Source organism: Schistocerca cancellata, chromosome 7 (assembly GCF_023864275.1).
Source record: "Schistocerca cancellata isolate TAMUIC-IGC-003103 chromosome 7, iqSchCanc2.1, whole genome shotgun sequence".
Lineage (NCBI taxonomy): Eukaryota > Metazoa > Arthropoda > Insecta > Orthoptera > Acrididae > Schistocerca > Schistocerca cancellata.
Window position 1 is genome coordinate 248,474,475 of NC_064632.1, and position 21,687 is coordinate 248,496,161.

General features: G+C 37.9%; 1 protein-coding gene across 1 annotated transcript in view; it reads right to left on the bottom strand.

Moving 5' to 3' along the window:
- The window catches only part of LOC126092720 (uncharacterized), a 271,027-nt gene that overhangs the window by 62,200 nt on the left and 187,140 nt on the right, over positions 1-21,687 (bottom strand). Inside the window, exons 17-19 of the mRNA XM_049908444.1 lie at positions 14,161-14,303; positions 7,078-7,204; positions 2,575-2,734 (exon numbers count right to left, since the gene is read on the bottom strand). Of these exons, the coding sequence (XP_049764401.1) occupies positions 2,575-2,734; positions 7,078-7,204; positions 14,161-14,303 (430 nt within the window). The remainder of the gene's footprint in view (positions 1-2,574; positions 2,735-7,077; positions 7,205-14,160; positions 14,304-21,687) is intronic.

The following is a 21,687-nucleotide window of genomic DNA, read 5'->3' on the forward strand; positions in this document are numbered from 1 at the left end:
TGTGATGAAACCCTTTAGGCAAACTGAGCACTGAGTTTCTTGATTTCTTTAAAAAGATAGGGTTTTCAGTGCCATTATCATTTTAATAGTGTTTTAGCGGACCTGTAGTTTATTTAGTACTTAACTTGATTTATGTGCACAATCTTGTGGCTAATCAGTGAACCATTACTGTTTTCTTTGATTTTTACACATGGGTACAGTTTGTCCAGCTTGGCTGTATCTTGCCTATACGTCATCATTTGCCTTACACTCCCTAGTATTGTTAATAAAAGGAAAATTTGATGTGATTATGTACCCCCTAGTGGTGAGGCGGCTAATTTACTTTAGATACCAACGTTATATGTACTTTTGTCTAATTTCTTGCCTTGAAACAGGCCTGGGACTTATTGTTGCAGTTGAGATGTGTATGCATTCTAATGCCGAAATGAGCTCATTGTGAATGATTTATAAAATAAAACCATTTAAAGAGCAGCATAGCTGGCTGATATTCATAACAATCATGTCATTATACAACATATTTTGCACTGCAGACTCCAAAGAACAAAAGTTAATATATTTTATTTAACATTTGTTGAGCTTATATTTAAGTCCTTCTGGGATTAGCCCGCAGTTTTGATACTAGTCACAAGGACAGAGTGCTCCCACAAGTTTATTTAATCATTTAACTCCTTGTAATCAGGCCACCATTGTATTGCACAGTTGATGTGTTCTTCAAGTACAATTTTTAGTTTTATGTGCAATGCAAATGTCCTTAAGCCTCGTGACAATAATTTAAAAACCTTAATTAGCTATATGAATTTGGCAAGAACCTTGATAACTGTTAGTTGGCTAATGATAGAATTGTTATTAATAAGAAATAAATGTTTGGGAATGGTAAAATGACACATCACATTGGGCCACTCTTAAATGCGCTTTCCTTGCATTAATCCCAATCCCTGACCTGGGTCTCAATATAATATGATACTGCAGTGCTTGTGTTATTCCAAATTATGAAGCAATGTTCCTTCGGACATGCATGCTGACTACAGCCATTATAAAATACATGAAGAGTATTCACTGCTGCAAATATGGACAACCACCAACTGTATAGTCAAATGACTACACTGAAAATTTGTGCCGGACCAGGACTCATACCCAGATTTCCTGCTTATCACGAGTGGTCGTCTTACCATTTAGCTACCACAGCATGACTCACAGCCAGATCCAAACTTCCATATGTCATCAACCATATATCTACAACCTGTGCTCATACATTCAGTATGTATATTCCCATACAGAGGAGACATTTTACTTTAAAATTGTTTGCATGGTGTCAGCAGATAAATATGACATTGCAGTGCCTGTGTTGCTCTGAACTAGGATGCAACAGTCCTTCATACAGGCTTGCAAGCATGCAAATATATGGAAATGAAGGAACATTGCATCGTAATCACAGGCATGTCTGAAGGAGCACTGCATCATAATTTGGAATAACACAGGCACTGCAATACCTCATATATCAGCCAACCCCAAGCAAATGACTTTCACGTAAAATGTCTCCTCTGCAAGGTAATATACATAATGAATGTATGAGTACAGGTTCTGACATATGGTTGATGACATATAGAAGTTTTGGTAGCCAAATGGTAAGGCAACTGCTTGCAGTGTGATGGAAATCCAAGTTCAAGTCCTGGTCCAGCACAAATTTTCGTTGTAGTCATTCCATTATACAGCTGATGGTTGTCCATATTTGCAGCAGCAAATACATTTCATGTACCTGGTATGGGGTTGCCCAGCTTGAAGCAGGTGATGACTGTCCAGTGGACCTCTGATGGGCCCTCTGTAGGAACCTCTGGCACCCACACTAAAGTCCATTTGTGCAAACTCATAATCGGTGAAGTGCTGCCACCTGTTTTAATTCCACATGGCAGCAAGTGGGTGGTGTGTCCTTTTTGTGGATGTTACTGCACCTGGGATGCATTTCCCATGCCAGAAAGCTTGGCCTTTACTCGTGCCACCTTCCCGCCCTTGCTGGCCAGTTCCACAGGAGTGACGACAACTGACATGTGGAGTCAGCTTGGATGCTGGTATTAGTTGTTCATTTTTTGGTTGCACCATACTCATCTCTAACGGAAAAGCCAATTCCAAAACTTGGTTCAGAGGTGCCCTTCCCCAGTACAGTCTGTATAACAGTACTGACCAAGTCCATAACTCTCAGACAATGGGAAGAGTTAGGATACAATAAAGGAAGAATGGGCCCTGCTAATACTGCCACACTTCATCTCACTCTTCCACATAGCCCACACTTCATCTCACTCTTCCACATAGGCCAAACCAGCTTGGGTGGCCCTAAGAGTAGCTACACTACTGCCAGCCATGTCCCTCTGCACAATGGTAGCATACAAATCCTCTCACCCACGCAGACAATGCTATGTTAAGGGAAACCATACTTCTTAATCTACTGATGATGAGCTGAAACTAACTGATAAGTCAAACATACTCATAACAAAGAAGAAACAAGAAGCAACATTTCAGGAAAACAATACTTGCATTTGCCTTTCAGTTAAGCAGCTATGCTTGTCAGTATTTACTTACCTATAATTGTGACTAATAACCCACTTAGGAGTTCCAAATCGACGTATCCAGAGACATTCCATGTGCAATATTGTGCCAGGGTATACTATTAGCCGTCCGTCATTGCTCTGTGCAATAGGGCCTAACTGATGACGAAAAAGTATTGTTGGGGGTTTCTCCACTGTAAAAAAATATCATTATTACTGAGTTTAATGTCCGAGATTCTCAAAGAACGTTCCACAGAAAATTCCATACATTATGGGGAAGTTCATTTCCATATATTTCACTTACATGCTATTTTTGTAGACTGCAGGACAATTTAACAAAGATTTCTATCAACACATATGCAAAATCAAATAACATACTCATTTTAAACAACAACAAAGACAATCAATTATTGATAAAATTATTTAATTGGATAGGCAAAAAAATCTACTCACCAAGTGGTAGCAGAACACACATATAAAATGATGTTGTGTTTGGCAAGCTTTTGAAGCCAGTGGCTCCTTCTTCAGGCAGAAGGGTTGAAGGGGAAGGAAGAAGGGTGAAGGAAAAGGAGGTCTAAGAAAAGGGGTAGATTTTGGGAAAGTCACCCAGAACCGCAGCTCAGAGGAGACTTACCATATGAGATGAGAAGGAAAGACTTACCGCAGTCTTTCCTTCTCACCCTGTACAGTAAGTCACCACTGACCTGTGGATCTGGGTGACTTTCACAAAATCTACCCCTTTTCTGAGACCTCTCCACTCCTCTTCCTTCACCCTTCTTCCTTCCACTTCTACAGTTCATACTGAACCCTGGCCTCTTCAGCAACTCTCTGCCAGTTATTACAGTACAAAGCTCAATATTTCCATCCCCTATAGCCCATTTTCTGCCAGGTCTTCCATGATTCCCTCTATCCATCTGATTCTTGGAGGGGCCCCATCCGCTCTGACCCCTGGATTTCCATTTAATAACCTCTGTATCACTCATCAGTGCCATAAGCCTGGTGCTTCTCAATCTTGTTGACTTCACTATTCTTCTAATAGATGGATCTTTATAAACAGCGTGCAGCTCATGACTGTACCTGCTCCTCCATCTTCCTCTATCACAGGTTGGACCAGTGAATCTTTGAAATATCCTTCTCTCGAAGGCATTTAGCATTCCAATATATTTCGATGTTAATGACCAAGTTTCTAAGGTATATGTAAGAACTGCTATTATTAGTGTTTTATAAATCACTGATTTGGTGATATGAGCTGGAAGTCTTGAGAAAAATATTTTTTTAATGCAAAATTGGCCCTACTGACTGCTATTAATCTTTGTTTAAGTTGATAAAAGGTCTCATTTGAATGGGTCACTGTTGATCCCAGACATTTTAAACTACTAAACTCTCTCAAAACCATAATTACCCAACATTATTGAGGCTGCCATGTTCTTGCAACTGTATATATGTTATCGAAACAGCTGAGTATTTGCACTGATTTATGAAAGATTATTCCACTGCTCAGCTGGTATGTGCCCCTCATGATCCCCTCCACGGCAACATTACAAGGGAGACACATGCAAGCATGTCTCCTTGCCTTGCATCATCTTGTAAAGGATGTGGCAGAAGCACAGGCTATTTCAATTCATCTCTAAAAGTGAAATGGTATTCTTGGCAGCATTGAATATTTGTCATATGTTTCAGGTAGGTTTGTCATTTGCTGAAATGAAGTGCTGGAGTGGGCCTGAATTTGCCAAGGCTGTGCAGGCCTTTTACAAAAATGATGACCATGACAGCTACCTCTAGAAGGGAATACTGTCTTCACTCCAAGCTATGATGGGATGATTCCGTACCATTGGCATATACAGTGATGTTATGGGTGAAAATCTTTGAAGGAACAGGAAATATACTTAAGGTGAAATCACCAGTAAGGCTAATTAAGTTGTCACTCACAGGAACCAGAAGAGGAGGCGTGAAACGTTCTAACCAACAGACCAAACCATTTTGTGAGGCAAAGTGTGGCAATAGTAGTTAAGTCCAGTCATAGTGTGCACAGAGTATTATGTAATTATTTGAAGTTGCAACTGTACAGGATACAAAAGGTTGCACAACAATTCAATGAGAGTGATCATGAAAACTGAATGACTCCATCAGTTGAGCTGTTGATTAAAATTAGGGACAATGGAGGCTTCTTAAATTAGCTATGGATGAGTGATGAAGCACATTTTCATTTCATTCCAATGATTATGGTAACAAACAAAACCCTCATTAATGGTGCAGAGGTAATCCTCATGAACTCCATCAGCGCTCCTTACCCAGCCAGAAAGTCATAGTGTGGAGCACAGTCTCTTCAGTTTGCAAAATCAGGCTTTCTTTTTTGAGGATAAACATGGATGAGCAACTACAGTCACATCTCAGTGGTATGCTGCCATGGTTGACACATTTCTTGCTCTTGAACTTGAACAGTTTCCTGCAAACAAGTATTGGTCTCCGCAAGATGATGCTACATAACACTGTGTTCAAATTTGATTAGCAGCAGGGTGCAGAGTGCTTAACCACATCATTTCAAGGAACGTGGACTTTTGTGGCCTGCCAGACTCCCTGACTAAATGGTCTGTGATTACTTCCTTTTGGGGTTCCTGAAACACAGAGTGTATGCTAGAAGTCTGCACACAACTGCGGGACTGAAAGATACCATTTGTGCACAAATCAGGAAAATTCCTATACAGATGCTCAAATGTACCACGAACAATTTACATCACAGACTGTCTGAGAGTCAACATAACAATGGTGGCCACTTACATGAGATCATTTTCAAAACATGAATGATGCATGAAATAGCAATACTTAAGGGATTTCATTGTTGTGACTGAAAATGTTTCACAGTATAATCCTCGGCCTGTTTTGTTGTATCCAAATCAGTCCATATTTCACCACCCCCTGTATATCAGTGCTATGAATACACTTTGCTGAAACTGTCAGTGGCATAAAGTCAAAATGCCCAGAAATGCTGTCGGATGGACTCATCCTGTTGCACGACAATGCCACATCCAAAAGGAGTGAAATTGCCATTATGAACAAACCAAGTGCCCTAGAAGTTCCCAGAGGAGTTCAACATGGTTCTGTCCTTGAACCAATCCTGTTCTTGATATATATGAATGATTTACTTTCTCTTGTGACATAAAAGTCTCTAATATATGCTGGCAAAACTACTCTTGTGACTAGTAATTAATGTTCAGATAGGTAAATAGTCAAAATGTCTGCAAACTGGCTCATTCCAACAGATTTATGCTAAATAATAGTAAAACTGGAACTGTTAGCTTTTATTCCTAACATTGGTTGAAAAAGTTAGTGAGGGTGACTCAGTAAAACTGCTGGAAAATCACATGGATCCCAAGTTGGTACGGAATGTGGAGCTGTTTACCACACTGTTTAGACTGATAATTCCATTGTGTAAATGAATATACTTATTTAGTAAATAACAACCACTGTCCTCCTACTATGCATTCTTATTATTCTGAGGGCACCCAAAATCATGCACAGAGTGTGTTCATCAGTAGATGATAACGACTGTCCTCCTACTACGCGTTCTTCCATTCAAATTTGGTGAATGGAATTATTCTGTGGGCACCTCGCCTGATGCACAGAGTGCGTTCATGTGACAAAAAGATAACTCAAGACAACCATGGGCATTGGAACCATGTTAGACACTTTTCAAGGATATGAACAGATTAATCACTCTAAGTTAAGAGCTTTCCTTCTTTAAATAAAAAAAATCTGAACCAAGCTTACCAAGCAGAAGCACTGTCTACAACGACAAATATAAAAATAGCCTAAATATCAAACAATGGAAAGTCCAGAATGGAATAACAACAATATTATGAAAAAGATAGATTGCTACTCGCTATATAGAAAAGGTGTTGAGTTGCAGAAAAACGAAAAGATTGCTACTCATTTTAGTCTGGCCACAGCAACTGGAGACAGTGGTCATGCGTGTGTGAGTTCTGTTTGTGTGAATGCGTGTGTGTGCTCTACTTCAGAAGAATCCCTTTTGGCAAAACACACAGCAGTCTTTTTGTTGTGGCAGTCTGCAACCCAACAAGTCCTCTATATGGTGAGCAGCAATCTATCATTTTCATAATATTTAATAGCCTAAATATGGAACATAGCAGAAAGAGCATATACCACAACAGCTTTAAATATATTGCTGCAAAGCTGTATAACAAATTACCACTGTCAGTGAGAGAGTTGCTCACTAAGGAGTTTCAAAGGCATTTGACAAATCTGTTAATGGACAAATGTATGTATGAAGTAGAAGGATTTTAGTGGAAATATTAATGTGTGTGATGTAGAAATGCTTAAGTATTTGTAAGATTCCTTGTTATGACTTTAAATGTACAAAAATTCTCAGTAAACACATTTGTTTTATGAAAAAACTTGTACTGATCATTACAAATATTTTACTTGTAAAACTGACGATATCCATCTTAATGAGAACTCACTAATGACAAGGATGTATTAGTCTATTTTAAAAGAAATTTTAGTAGGCTGACAAACTCACAAGCATAGTCATTCTGTTGATTCAGTCCAAAACACACAGGTTTCTGCCCATCCCATTCTCCACCAATACAACGCCTGTGACTTGAACCAATCATGGCGTATTTTCCAATGTCAACACAGCGAGATACCTACACATGAGGAAAGAAATGTTGATTTTATTTATTTTTCTATCAATATGTATTAAGAACTGTGATAACAATTTTAGATAAAATTTAAATTTTAAGGTACAGATATTTTACACAGACATATGATAAATTATTATTACTAAAAATTGTACATCTAGTGTTGTCTCTGAAATAGTAATTTATTTGCTGATGTTCTCTTCTTCTTCACCATCTAAAATAAAAGTTTTTATCAACAAATAATTTTTGAGCAACAACTATTTTTGAACATCCAACACATTTGTATTAAAGAGAGAAAAAGTTCTATTTAGTTAACACACAACAAAACTGATGCAAACAAGGTACTGAAATGTTGAGAAAAACATAGAGTATCACAGCAAAATGTTCTGATGCTGAAGTGATATAAAAGTTGCTAACTGAGGACATCTGTGAATGTGTAATCTGCACAAAAAATTTGCAAAACATTAAGTAGCTTTTTTCAGTATTTGTGGAGCAACTTGTAACTCCTGTGATAGCCAGCATTAATGACTTGGAGAGCAGTATGCTAACAACATGCCCCTATGTTACGATGTCCAGGGACAAAGGCTAGTACAGTGGTCAGTCAACAGCACACAGTGTATGGCACTTGACACTAGATTGTCTTCCCTTGCCTCCTCCCCCTCCCTAAGAGAAACAATGCCCATCAGTTGTGTACAATGAGGTATTTCAGTGTGCTTATCAGAAGGTAAATTCTAATAAAAAGATAGTAAAATTACAGTACCAGAAATTTCTGCAAGTACTTTATGGGGGTTGAAAAGATTTCTATAATGAACAGGTAAGAAATATCAATTTTTTTTTAATGAAGTTAATTGAAGGCTAATTCATTCGGCCTTCTATCAAGTGTGTATCTGAAAAATAACAATCCCTAAGATGCTAACAAGTAGTACATTTACATATACAGGGTTATTACAAATGATTGAAGCGATTTCACAGCTCTACAATAACTTTTTTATTTGAGATATTTTCACAATGCTTTGCACACACATACAAAAACTCAAAAAGTTTTTTTAGGCATTCACAAATGTTCAATATGTGCCCCTTTAGTGATTCAGCAGACATCAAGCCGATAATCAAGTTCCTCCCACACTCGGCGCAGCAATGAGTTCGAAAGCATCGTTGATGCGAGCTCGCAGTTCTGTCACGTTTCTTGGTAGAGGAGGTTTAAACACTGAATCTTTCACATAACCCCACAGAAAGAAATCACATGGGGTTAAGTCGGGAGAGCGTGGAGGCCATGACATGAATTGCTGATCATGATCTCCACCACGACTGATCCATCAGTTTTCCAATCTCCTGTTTAAGAAATGCCGAACATCATGATGGAAGTGCAGTGGAGCACCATCCTGTTGAAAGATGAAGTCAGCGCTGTCGGTCTCCAGTTGTGGCATGAGCCAATTTTCCAGCATGTCCAGATACACACGTCCTGTAACGTTTTTTTCGCAGAAGAAAAAGGGGCCGTAAACTTTAAACCGTGAGATTGCACAAAACACGTTAACTTTTGGTGAATTGCGAATTTGCTACACGAATGCGTGAGGATTCTCTACCACCCACATTCGCACATTGTGTCTGTTCACTTCACCATTAAGAAAAACTGTTGCTTCATCACTGAAAACAAGTTTCGCACTGAACGCATCCTCTTCCATGAGCTGTTGCAACCGTGCCGAAAATTCAAAGCATTTGACTTTGTCAACGGGTGTCAGGGCTTGTACCAATTGTAAACGGTAAGGCTTCTGCTTTAGCCTTTTCCGTAAGATTTTCCAAACAGTCGGCTGTGGTACGTTTAGCTCCCTGCTTGCTTTATTCGTCGACTTCCGCGGGCTACGCATGAAACTTGCCCGCACGTGTTCAACCGTTTCTTCGCTCACTGCAGGCCGACCCGTTGATTTCCCCTTACAGAGGCATCCAGAAGCTTTAAACTAGGCATACCATCGCCAAATCGAGTTAGCAGTTGGTGGATCTTTGTTGAACTTCGTCCTGAAGTGTCGTTGCACTGTTATGACTGACTGATGTGAGTGCATTTCAAGCACGACATATGCTTTCTCGGCTCCTGTCGCCATTTTGTCTCACTGCGCTCTCGAGCGCTCTGGCGGCAGAAACCTAAAGTGCAGCTTCAGCCGAACAGAACTTTATGAGTTTTTCTACGTATCTGTACTGTGTCGTGACCATATGTCAATGAATGGAGCTACAGTGAATTTATGAAATCGCTTCAATCATTTGTAATAGCCCTGTATACAAGGTGCTAATTCCACAACTAAGATAAAAGTGAAAGCAGAAATATGCAGTTTCAGTTTCCCTATAAGCATAAATGCACAGATACAAGTTCCATTTATTTATTAATTATGTGTTACAAGGATCCCACAAAGAAGGAACACCTTCACAGATGTGGAGCACATTCACATATACTTTAACTCTTAGAAACTTATTACGTATACTGTATAACAATAAATTATGACACCAGCTAAATAACAACAAATTATGACACCAGCTAAATGTGATCAAGTAAATTAACAGGAACACTACCATTCTGACAAAATCTGTTGCTTCCTCAATTAGTTTAAATTACTGCTCTTTATCTGCTACTGGTCACTCAAAATGCACATGAATTCATTGCTAGTCTTCAAAGAAAATAGTTACCAATATCAGTAAAACAAAAGCCTCTTTATAATACCCTACCATCATGCAGCTTTACAATGAACACTGCTTCTTTGCAAGCAGCTAACAGGAATTCTCAATTCTTAAATTTACGTAACTAGATAATTTATGGCAATCAAAAGTCCTTAGAGGAATATAAATAATGGAAGCCGGCATATCAGCTCAATGGGGTTAGGAATTGTGTCAGATGATGTAGTTAATGGGAAAGAGGAGAGGAAGAGTGAGAAGGAGGGGAAATACAGCTGACAAGTGGTAGTGAGAGGCAGACAGTGTGTGCGACAGCAATGTGGTACCAGAGAGCTCCCTCTAGCACTTGCTGGGGAACCTTTGCATGGCACACATTGATGTAGAGGTTTGAAACATAATGGGAAGACCGAACACAGGAAGAGGGAGTCAGTGGAGAAGAGGGTATGACTACAAGATGAGCGAAGCTAGGTTTATGTAGTGGAGCTGGAGATGAAGGTGGGTGTGGGGCAGCAGCTAATGGAGACTGAGGCCAGGAGGAGTGCAGGGTCACACAATGTATTACAAGGGTGAATCCCATTACTGCAGTTAAGAAAAGGTGATGTTGGGGGAAATGATCCAGGAGAAATCAGTTGTGAAGCACCCATTGAAGTTGAGCACCTTGTGACCAACAGCGTGTTCTATCGCTGGGTGGTTAACTTTAGTTTTTGTCGCAATTTGAACATGACCATTCATTCAGGTGGACAGCTCATTAGTGGTCATGCTCACATAAAATGCTGTGCGCAGGTTACAGATCTGGAACATGATATGGCTGCTTTCACAGGTGGATTAGCTGATAGGAAAGAAATAAGCCTGTGATGGGTAGGATGTACTGGGAGGGTAAGTACATCTAGATCCTTTCCCCAACTTTACATATTTTGCACACCCACCCACACAAAAACATATAAAAAGAAAATAATACATCCACAACCTGTTTCAAAGTATTTGATCAAGTGAACATCCACAACTGAGGAACATACTTACACAGGGTGTCTACGTGGACAAGGAAAAAAAATTCCCGGATTTTTCCCGGATTTCCCGGTTAAAAACACACTTTCTCCCGGATGACAGTATATTTTCCAGTATCACTCCTTTGAATGGTTATGGTTTTGTACACGAGCGTACGATTTCCCGGCACTTTAGAAAACGAAACTCAGAGAAAAAGATACGTTTTGGAAATATCTTTGATGTACAGCAACATGTAAGCTGTGTATTTTTGTATTACGAAAACATACATTGGAAATCCACCAAACACCGCATGTTACTTTCCGAACCACTGAAACCGAGATTTCGATGCGCTTTTGTAAGCCGTTAGTAACTCATGTCACGTCATCTCGCCAGCCGATGACTGTTTTGGCACAAATGGTCATTTTTCTAACACGACAGAATATAATCCAAAAGTATCAATATCAAATGCCTATTAGGCCTACTACAAGCAAAAAGCTTTATGTTAGGAAATAGTTTCACGTTTCATTCATATGCACCAGCTTCTCTAGCATGAGATCGAAAACTAGTATTACGAAATTTTTATATAAATTTGGAATCGTCTTATTCTTCCATAATTTGTGTGATGTCCTTGTTTCTTCTCCGTCCTCGTTCTAACAAACAATCCTGTCATCACCAATTCTGTAGCTATTGCTGCCACTGTCAAAATTTGTTCGCCGATTAACTTCACTAACCCTGCCAGAATCACTGGTTTAGTTCTCCCACAATTATTCTCCGGTTAGGCGTTGTTACGTGTTCGTACAACACATTTTCCGTGTTACTTCCATAATAGAACTTAAGCGGTTGGTAGCTGGGTACTGCACTACTGGTCCTTACTAGTGTAGTGATCTGGCCAAACATTTTCTGTCAAAACTTCATTTTCTTGGACACACCGAGAAGATAATACATAATCTTTCTCACCCTTTATTCCTGTCAGTCGTTTATTTCCATTCTGATAGTATGAATCTATGGATTTCGCTAGTAATTATAACAACGCTGATCATTCGCACACCCAATCAGCCACATAATCAGACAGCGATTGCCATTCATCCATTCGGCTTTACTCCACTCAGCTCATATAGCCCCGTCCCCTTTTGTCTGTGGAAAGTTTATTTCTAGATGCGACGAGGATTCTCCTGACAGAGACATCACGTACACTATGCATGCATTCAAAAGTCAGCTTATGATTCATTCAGAAATCAACTTAAAATGTGTTCAAAAACCAACAGAGAAGCGTTTCAAAATCATATGACTAATTGATAGGCAAACATGCGCTGGATGCTAGGTGCTTTGTGAAACAAGTTTTTTTTCCCTCAAGAATATGAATTAGGCGCCCCCATTTCCCGGAAGTATCTAGCTGCTTGCTGCGACTGCTTGCACAGCCAACAGCCACATTCCTGTTGACAGAAGCGGGAGAATCTACTACTCAAACGTGACTCTACTGCGCATGCGCATGAGCCCGCGCGTTAACTGCTAAAACCAATCGAATGTAAACAGTTGCGACTTGACGCTCATTGGAGGCAATTTGTTGTTATGAAGCACTGCATAGTCTTCCTAAAGCCTTTAACACATTTTCAATCGGCAGACGCTTGCATGAGCACTTGTGTCGTCGTTGTATATGGCGCATTTCCTTTGCAATTTAAGTTATTTTCGTTTTTTTCTCTCGTTTATGTTTTATTGTTGAAGTATTATTCTACAGTAGCGGGATACAGTAATATCCTTTGTTAGTGTGTCGGTTCTTACTAGTCAAAATTACAAAAATTTAACTGAAAACTACAACAATGAAAAATTCCCGGAATTCTAAAAATATCCCGGGTTTTTCCCGGTTTTCTCCCGGATGAAAAAAATCCCGGGTTTTTCCCGGATCTCCCGGTTGTCCCAGGTCGTAGACACCCTATTACAGAATAAAAGTCTGCTTCAGTTGTCAGCAGCTTCTTAATTTTTTCCATGGCCAGTTTTGAAGCATAATCTTCAGGTGCCATCAACTGCAAAGAAGAGGATGGGCAACTTGCGTGCTAGTACTGTGGGGTGGACATACTACTAAGGTGTTTCTGCTCTTTCAGATGAGTCTGATAGTGATGACGATGTTTGGTTTATGGGGCACTCAACTGTGCACTCATCAGCGCCCGCAGATGAGTCTGTACATGAGTACCAATCCTTACAGTTAGCCTCATTCTCCTACCACATCTCATCTCTCATTGTCTTATTGCTCGATTTGTAGACATATTTTTTATCTTATATCTCATAGTATTTGTACACTAGTAGCCCCTCCTCTTGTTAGCAGCTGGTGGCACCTGAAGATGAAGCTCTATGCTTCAAAACAGGTCACGGAATAAATTAAGAAACCACTGAAAACTGGAGCGGATTTTTATCCTATAAATACAACTTCAGGGACTAAATTACAAATATCTCTGGTGTTATGTCACTGGATTTAACTTTGTGAGATTATATTAGGCACAGATTTTATGCAACTATGTACGCTGTGTGGCCTCAGCAGCCAGAGACAGCGGTCATGTTTGTGTGAGCTGAGTTTGTGTGGTGTGGTGTGTGCGTGTGTGTGTGTGTGTGTGTGTGTGTGTGTGTGTGTGTGCGTGTGTGTGTGTGGTGTGTGCGCATGTGTGTGCATGTCAAGGCCTTGTTGGCCAAGAGCTAATTTTCTGACAGTCTTTTTGTTGTGTCTTAGCATCTCCACTATATGGTGAGTAGAAACTACCCTTTTCAAATACTGATACAACTGTGTACGATACATTCAATCAATATCCAGTAGTCAGTATCATTACAATAGACAAGTCATAACAGGTCTGAATGGGAAGTAGGAACAACCCAGAAGTTTGATACACCATAAAAGAGTTCCGGATGCTGGTTTGTTATTTCTGAATTAAATATATTGAGCTGCTTTTTTTGTCCTTAAATAAGTCATAAATTTGTTCTATACCATTTGAAAACTTACTGGCATTACAAATTTTGAGAAAATCAAACAATGCAAAATCCAGGATCAAATAATGACAATATGAAAAGGATAATTGCTACTCACCATATAGTGGAGATGCCGAGATGCAGATCAGCACAACAAAAAGACTGTCAAACAAAGCTTTTGGCCAAACAAGCTTTCATTAGAATTAAACACACACACACACACACACACACACACACACACACACACACACAGAAGTGCAACTCACACAAAAAAGGCTGAAGTCTCTGGCTGCCAAGGCCAGAATTTTGACAAAAGATATTCTGCATATTAATCAAACCTTAGCTACACAACATTTTTGGAAACTTACCAGGACAGACCCAGGAGGAAATTCTACAACTTCTTCAGTTATGTGTTGGTCATTGTAGAAAGACACAAGATTTGGCTCTGTGTTGCGGTAGATGCATGTACTATTTTTCATTTCAGTATGACCATCCTGAGCTTCATCACCTTCTGAAAATGATGGTTATTTAATAGATTTTATGGAATAACAGATCATCTGCACTTCATATGCTTCAGTAATACACTAATAAATACATCATAAGAAAGAGAATACCAAGTGAAAAACTTCACTAATGACAACATACAATATAGCAAATAAAATACAACTATAGGTTAACTAGGAGTTGACAAGATGGCGGCTAGTGTTAAAGTAAATCGTGTATCTCCGCAAAAAAAAGTAAAATTCGATGGAAAAAAGAAATCGTGTATGAGTTGTAAGGACGAGATATCAAAGCTAAATGAACGTATAAAAAGTCTACAATTCATAATCGGTACTCTAAAACAGGATATAAAAGAACTTCAATCGGGAAAATATGGGAAGCAAGAAGACACGGCCTCCACAGGAAGATGGGAATCAGTGACCGAAGAAAACTCTATCCAGGAAGATAAATCTCAAAGAAGCAGTGTAACTTTAATACAAAAAAACAGTGTGCAAAAATCGAGTGTAGTAAATCACGGAATACAGCCATCTGAAGAAAAACTGTTGCAAGGAACTGAAAGTAAACAAAAACGTGTGCAAATAAACAACTATAGCATGGTAGCGGAAAAGCATGAAAACAGATCAAACTTTCCTCGAAATCGCGAACTTCCAAACATACCGGTAGTGAAAAGTAAACTGTCAAATTCTCAAAGAAAGTTATTGACTGATTCTAATATCGTGTGCAAAAACAGATTCAGTGTGCTATCAGAAAAAACGAACAGACAAAGTGAAGCAGATATACAAACGAAAGTTTCGGAACCGAAAACAAAAAACGAAAACAGTCAACGTAAAAAACAAGATGCTGGCATTATTTATTTATTTTCTGATAGTCATGGAAAAGGACTGGCAAAGATCATGAACGAAAAACTAATAAATGAAAGTGTTATTGGATTTGTGAAGCCAGGTGCTCCACTGCAAGAAGTTACTCAGCATATTGACACACACAGTAACCATGGAAGTTGTAACTCTTGCATTATTTTAGCTGGCGCAAACGATGTCTACAAGAACGAGGCAAAATTCGCTTTGCGATCTTTAAGGGAAACATTGGCAAAAGTTATGGACATGAAAGTTTTCGTACTAAGCATCCCTATGAGACATGATCTCATCAAAACATCGTGTGTGAATGCAGAAATCGAAGCAACTAATCGAAAGTTCGAGAAAATATGTAAGCTCTTCAGCAATGTGACATATATTAATGCAGACAGTCAAAAAAGAGAGAATTTCACTACCCATGGATTGCACAGAAACAAGAAAGGGAAAGTAGCACTGTGCGATGCAATCATGGAACAATTAAACCGAAATCAGCCAGGCTTAGTGCAGCCTCCAATTGCAGCAGCAGCAGCAACGGAATCACCAATTTCAAATGAAGAGAATATTACTCCAATGACTTCAGGAAGTGTTGAAGCGGCAAGAAGAGGATCCCCATCTAGCCTGGTTGCGGTTCCTCAAATTACAACTCCAAAAATTACAGCAGAAACGCCATCACACTACAAGTCAACTCGCCCAACACGAAACAGGAAAGAACCACAACGTTTTTTATGGCAAGTGATTCCAGAGAAATGTTGATTTCATCTTCTAAAACATCGCTCTGGAAAGAAAACTTCAATTGTAAAAGTGTTAAAAATGATATGTCATGTGCAGCTGTCGAACATAAGGTAGGCCAAAACAACCTAGTAAATAAGTCATCGTCGAAATTTATGCTCCTGCACCAAAATGTACAATCCTTATCAAATAAAGTTAGTGAGATAGAAATATTGTTATCAGATGAACTAAAAGAAGTGTCTGTTATATGTGTTAGTGAGCACTGGTTATCCGAAAATACGTTACATCACACAAGGATAGAGGGCTTTACCCTTTCATCTTTTTTTTGTAGGAAAACCTCCATGCATGGAGGAACATGCATATATGTTAGAGAGGACGTCAAACACGAAAATTTAAAGTTCACTAACCAGTTAGGGGAAGAGCAAAACTTCGAAATTTCTGCTACAGAACTGACAAATTTAAATATAATTGTTATTTGCATATATAGAAGCCCAGATGGAAACGTAACTACTTTCGTTGAAAATCTTGAGAAGGCACTTAACAGTATAAAAATAGTTAGTAAAACAACCATCATATGTGGGGATTTTAATATAGATTTCAACAAGAACTCAAAAGACAGATTAAACCTTGAGGCCTTATTAAAAACCTACAACATACATACAACTATCAAATCCCCCACCAGAGTCACCAAATCGTCAAGCAGTGCTATAGATCAGATACTAATAAATACAGATAAATATTTATACAAATCTGGAAATATGAATACAGGTTTCAGTGATCATTATGCACAGTTTATTGAATTCCCAGTAGACACTGCAGGAAATATTGAACAACAAATGACAAGAAAAGGTAGAAATTTTAGCAAGCACAACCTAGAACACTTCAGGCACTTACTGAAAAAAGAAACATGGAATGATATAGACAACTATGAGGACACATGTAAAAAGTTTGACATGTTCATGGAAATATTCTCCCATTATTTCAATATTTCTTTTCCAGTTAAAAACCAAACTTTAAAAACTAAAAAAAGAAATGTTACATGGCTGACGAAAGGCATTAAAATATCATGTGCTGAAAAGAGGAGACTTTATGAAATCTCAAAAACACAAAATGTTACAGAAGAATTTCTGGTGCATTTCAAGAATTATAAGAGAGTGCTTCACAAAGTCATAAAAGAATCTAAAAAAACAACAAATGATCACCATATAAAAATGGCCAGGAACAAAATGAAAGCCATGTGGAAGATAGTCAGAGAACAAGTAGGAAACGAGACCTCCCAAAATGTAAATCTCCAGGTAATCCAAGATGGCAAAAAAATTACAAATCCAGAAGAAGTAGCCAATGCTTTTAATACATACTTTGCAAATATTAGTGAAAAATTACTATCTGACATAAAATCTTCAAATAAAAATCCTGCTACAACACCATCCAATCAAAATGGAAACTGCAACTCCCTATTTCTTACTCCAACCAACCCTAAGGAAATTATACTATCAATAAGAGAGTTAAAAACAAAATTTTCAACAGGTGTGGATGAGATTCCAGATTATGTCATTAAAAATGTGGGGGACCTCATTGCAATACCATTAGCCCACATTTTCAACAGTTCATTAACAAATGGAGTCTTTCCTTCCTGCTTAAAGACAGTGAAACTAAAACCACTGTTCAAAAAGGGTAAGAAAGAAGACATAGCCAATTATAGACCTATTGCCTTGCTATCTACATTTTCTAAAATACTAGAAAAAATTTTTCATAAGAGGTTGCTAGATTTTCTAGAAAAGTGCAAAATATTATCCACAACCCAACATGGCTTCCGGAAAGGCCGATCAACAGAAACAGCAATATATGAATTTCTGGGTGAAGTACTTGAAAAAATTGATAGTGGACAAAAAGTAACTGGCATATGCCTTGATCTGTCTAAGGCTTTTGACATCATAGACCACACTCTATTGCTGCAGAAGCTTGAAAGAATTGGTATCAGAGGTATGCCTAACAGCTGGCTTAGATCATATCTTACTGACCGCAAGCAAGTAGTAGAAATACATTTTCACAAAGAAAATAAATCAACAAGACATTATTCTGATTATAAAGCAGTAAAATATGGAGTACCGCAGGGCTCGGTACTTGGCCCCATCCTATTTTTGATATATATAAATGACCTAACATCAGCCAACCAGTACCATAGCACTATCCAGTTTGCAGATGACACAAGCATATTAGTCAGCGGGAAGACTGCAGAGATACTACAGACAAGACTGTCTGAGGCATTAACAAATGTTGTAAACTGGTTCAACCAAAACAAACTAATAATAAATAAAAGCAAAACAGTAGCATTAAATTTTCATAATATCAAGAGAAACATTGAAGAGGATATAAGAATTCAGATGTCAGACACGGATATTGCAAGTGTGCCTAATACAAAATTTCTGGGGATCTGGCTACAGGATAATCTTAGATGGGAAACTCACATTGACAACATATTAAAGAAGCTAAGTACCATGTGTTATTTAATGAGAGTGCTAGAAAACTGCTGTCATAAGGACTGTCTAATGACAGTTTACTATTCTAATATACATTCTGTCCTAAAATATGGGATCACTTTTTGGGGTAACTCGCCATCCTGCCTAAAACTATTCAGGATGCAAAAAAGAATAGTGAGAATCATGGCTGGAATAAAAAGGAACAAACCATGTAGACCATTATTTAAAAGGATGGGGATTCTTCCCCTTCCATGTATTTTCCTATTTGAAAGTGCAATGTTTATAAAGAAATATACAATAACAAATCCTAGTATCCTCCCCAAAAATGAAAATGTTCATCATCATAATACAAGACAGAAAACTGACTTTCATGTACTCCATACAAAAACCAGTTTGTGCCAAAAAGGAACATTACACCATGGAAAAATTATCTACAATAAATTGCCAAGAGAAATTAAAGTAATGACAGATGTAAAAAATTTTAAAGCAGCATTAAAAGAATATCTGTTGACACATTGCTTTTATAGTGTGGAAGAGTTCCTCCAAAATCCTCGAGAGTCTAAGTGATGATTATGCAAATACTGTAACCATTAATATTGGCCTATAAATACATTCAGATGTAATTCTCAAGTTTATAATGGGGTTCAAGTATAAGTTGTATAGCGACTTGCCCAGTATATGAAGTAAAATTCTGTGAATGTAATTCTCTAGTGTACATGTCAGTTCATAGTGTAGAAGAGTTCCTCAAAAATCCTTAGAGCTTAAGAGAGGATCATGCAAATACTTTAATCGTTAATATTGGCTTATACATGTATTCAGTTGTAAACTTCAAGTTTCTAATGTGGTTTAATTATAACTTACACATAGACTTGCCCAGTATATGAAGTGCTGTAAAATTTTGTGAACATAATTTTCTAGTTTCTAAAGTGTTTTAATTGTAAGATATACTTTGACCTGTCCAATATCTGATGTGCTGTACTGTACACGTAAGATTTACTGGACCAATAAATACAATACAATACAATAATACAATACAACGAACACTTAAACTGAAGATTCATTAAGTCTGAATTTTTTATATGACAAAATCTTCTCATCGGGCAATGGCTATGTGTTAGTGGCATATTTCAAAACATTTCTATTCAAATGACAAGTTCCTACCTATTTTGCTTGTACTTTATAAAATGGTTACTAAAAGTTTCTACTGAAACTCCCATTAGAACAGGTGTTGGCAGCTGTGGACTCAATACACTGAGGTCACAAAATTCAAGAGACATATGAAAGTATCTGGACTTATGACAAAATTTTTGTTTCCAACACTTAACAAACACAGTGTACAAGAAAACATGAGTGAGTGATAACTCTAGCTACATACAGTAAGAAGTAAAGACAAAGAATAAACAACATTGATGGTCATGCAGTCAAACTGCACCTGCCAATTCTCAACACCCAGTGATCCATAAACACGTCGCCTTTTCATAGCAGCAAACAGTGAGCTGCCCTCCTGTGTTGGTGGACTCCATAATGCACAAAAAGCAGAAACAACAGGTGTACTCCCTTCTTTACCCTGTTCTCAACCCATTATCTCAAGAGGGCAAGAAATGGTGCAAAATTCCATATATAGGAAAAGTCTCTCTGAATGTAGACCAAAAGCTTAACCCAGGAACCTTAAACATAATTTTATGTGTACAACACTGCTGGACACTTTTTGCCCAATTGTAAAGACAACAGTTCAGTTTCAGAAAAGAGTGAAATATACAAAATCACTTATAATTATGGCAAATTCTGTACAGGTCAACCTGGCAGGGCAACTTGTACCAACTTGAAGGAACGCCATAAAGTTGTAAATTTAGAAAACGAGACTCTACTTTTGCAGACCACCTGCTTTCAGAAGGTCATGATGTCTTACAGCACATCCCTAAGGGGTGGGGTGGGGGGGGGGGGAGATGAATTACCTTAAAACAAAGAAAACTAACAAGCATATGTTCATTTTCCAAATCTCTGTACTGAATGACCAGACACAGTTCCCTTACTCGCCATTACTAACTGCAAATAGTACTCATAATCATATCCATATCTTGTAAATTACCTCTGTTGCTCACATATCCCATTTTTCCTTTATTTCAGTTACTGTAATTTCAACTATCCTAATAAAAAATTAAAAAAACATACTTTGTGTAATCACAGCTGCTTCAGGTACCTGCTTAATCTCGCTAAGATACCTTATCTGTAGGTAATATAGGACATGTTGATGATGAGGTTATTCTAGTCAGCCTCTCCTTGGAATATGTCACTGACATTTATTGATCAATTTATTTTCTTCTCAGAAAAACTGTTGTAATTTGTTACACTATATAGTTCCATTAGTTAAAGTGTCACATATTTTGTCAAGTCAAATAATCTTCATCACATTTTAATGAAATAGTTCATCTCATTATAGTCCTAAATCAAATGTCAACAGTTGTCATCTGTGGAAACTGACATCCCTGTTGATGTACTACTTTAAAATCTTTGATCCTGCAAAAAATTTGCTGCAACACATATTTATCTTCATAACTGATGATGACATAACAATGAGAAACTGGTTTGTAAAACAAATAATAAATATTATCAAGTACTACAGCAGTGTTGTGTGTGTTTTCATTCATAATGTACAAAGTATTCTACCAATATCTGATGAAAAATCAATCAAATAATGTGAGACGTCCAAAAATTTTGTTCTATTTGTTGACAATGCCAGTGCATTATTGTCTGCAAGGATAAACTATAAAAAAAGTCAATTCTATATTAGATCTAGGTCTGTGGGGTCAGCAGGGCTTACACATGTAAGTAATTTGTTGAAAACACCCAGCACTCTACTACGGTCTGTGGATACTAAAAACTACAACAAGTAAGCAAATAGTGGTGCAGGGATAATATGAACATTTCCATTTACTACTTCAGTTTGGAATCATTTTCTGCAGCAATGCTACCCAGATGATAAACACATTTACAATGCAAAAGAAAGCACTGAGGATAGTTAGCAGTCTTAAAAATGAAGTATTATAAACTTAATTTTTCTGAATTAAGTGTTTCAATTTTGTTTATACTTAAAACAATCTTACTCAATAGGGAGTATGTCATGGAAACTGATGTATAAAAAAGGTGTTAACAACTATGATATGATACCAGAGGACAGTCAAATATTCACCAAGTGTTTTCCAGAATACCATCCTAGTAGGAAAGAGTATCTGAGTGACGAGTCATGTTATACAGTAACATATCAGAAAAAATAAAGATTTCTCTAGAGCCAGTATTTAACAGACTAAAGCAATTCCTAATAAAACAATCTTTT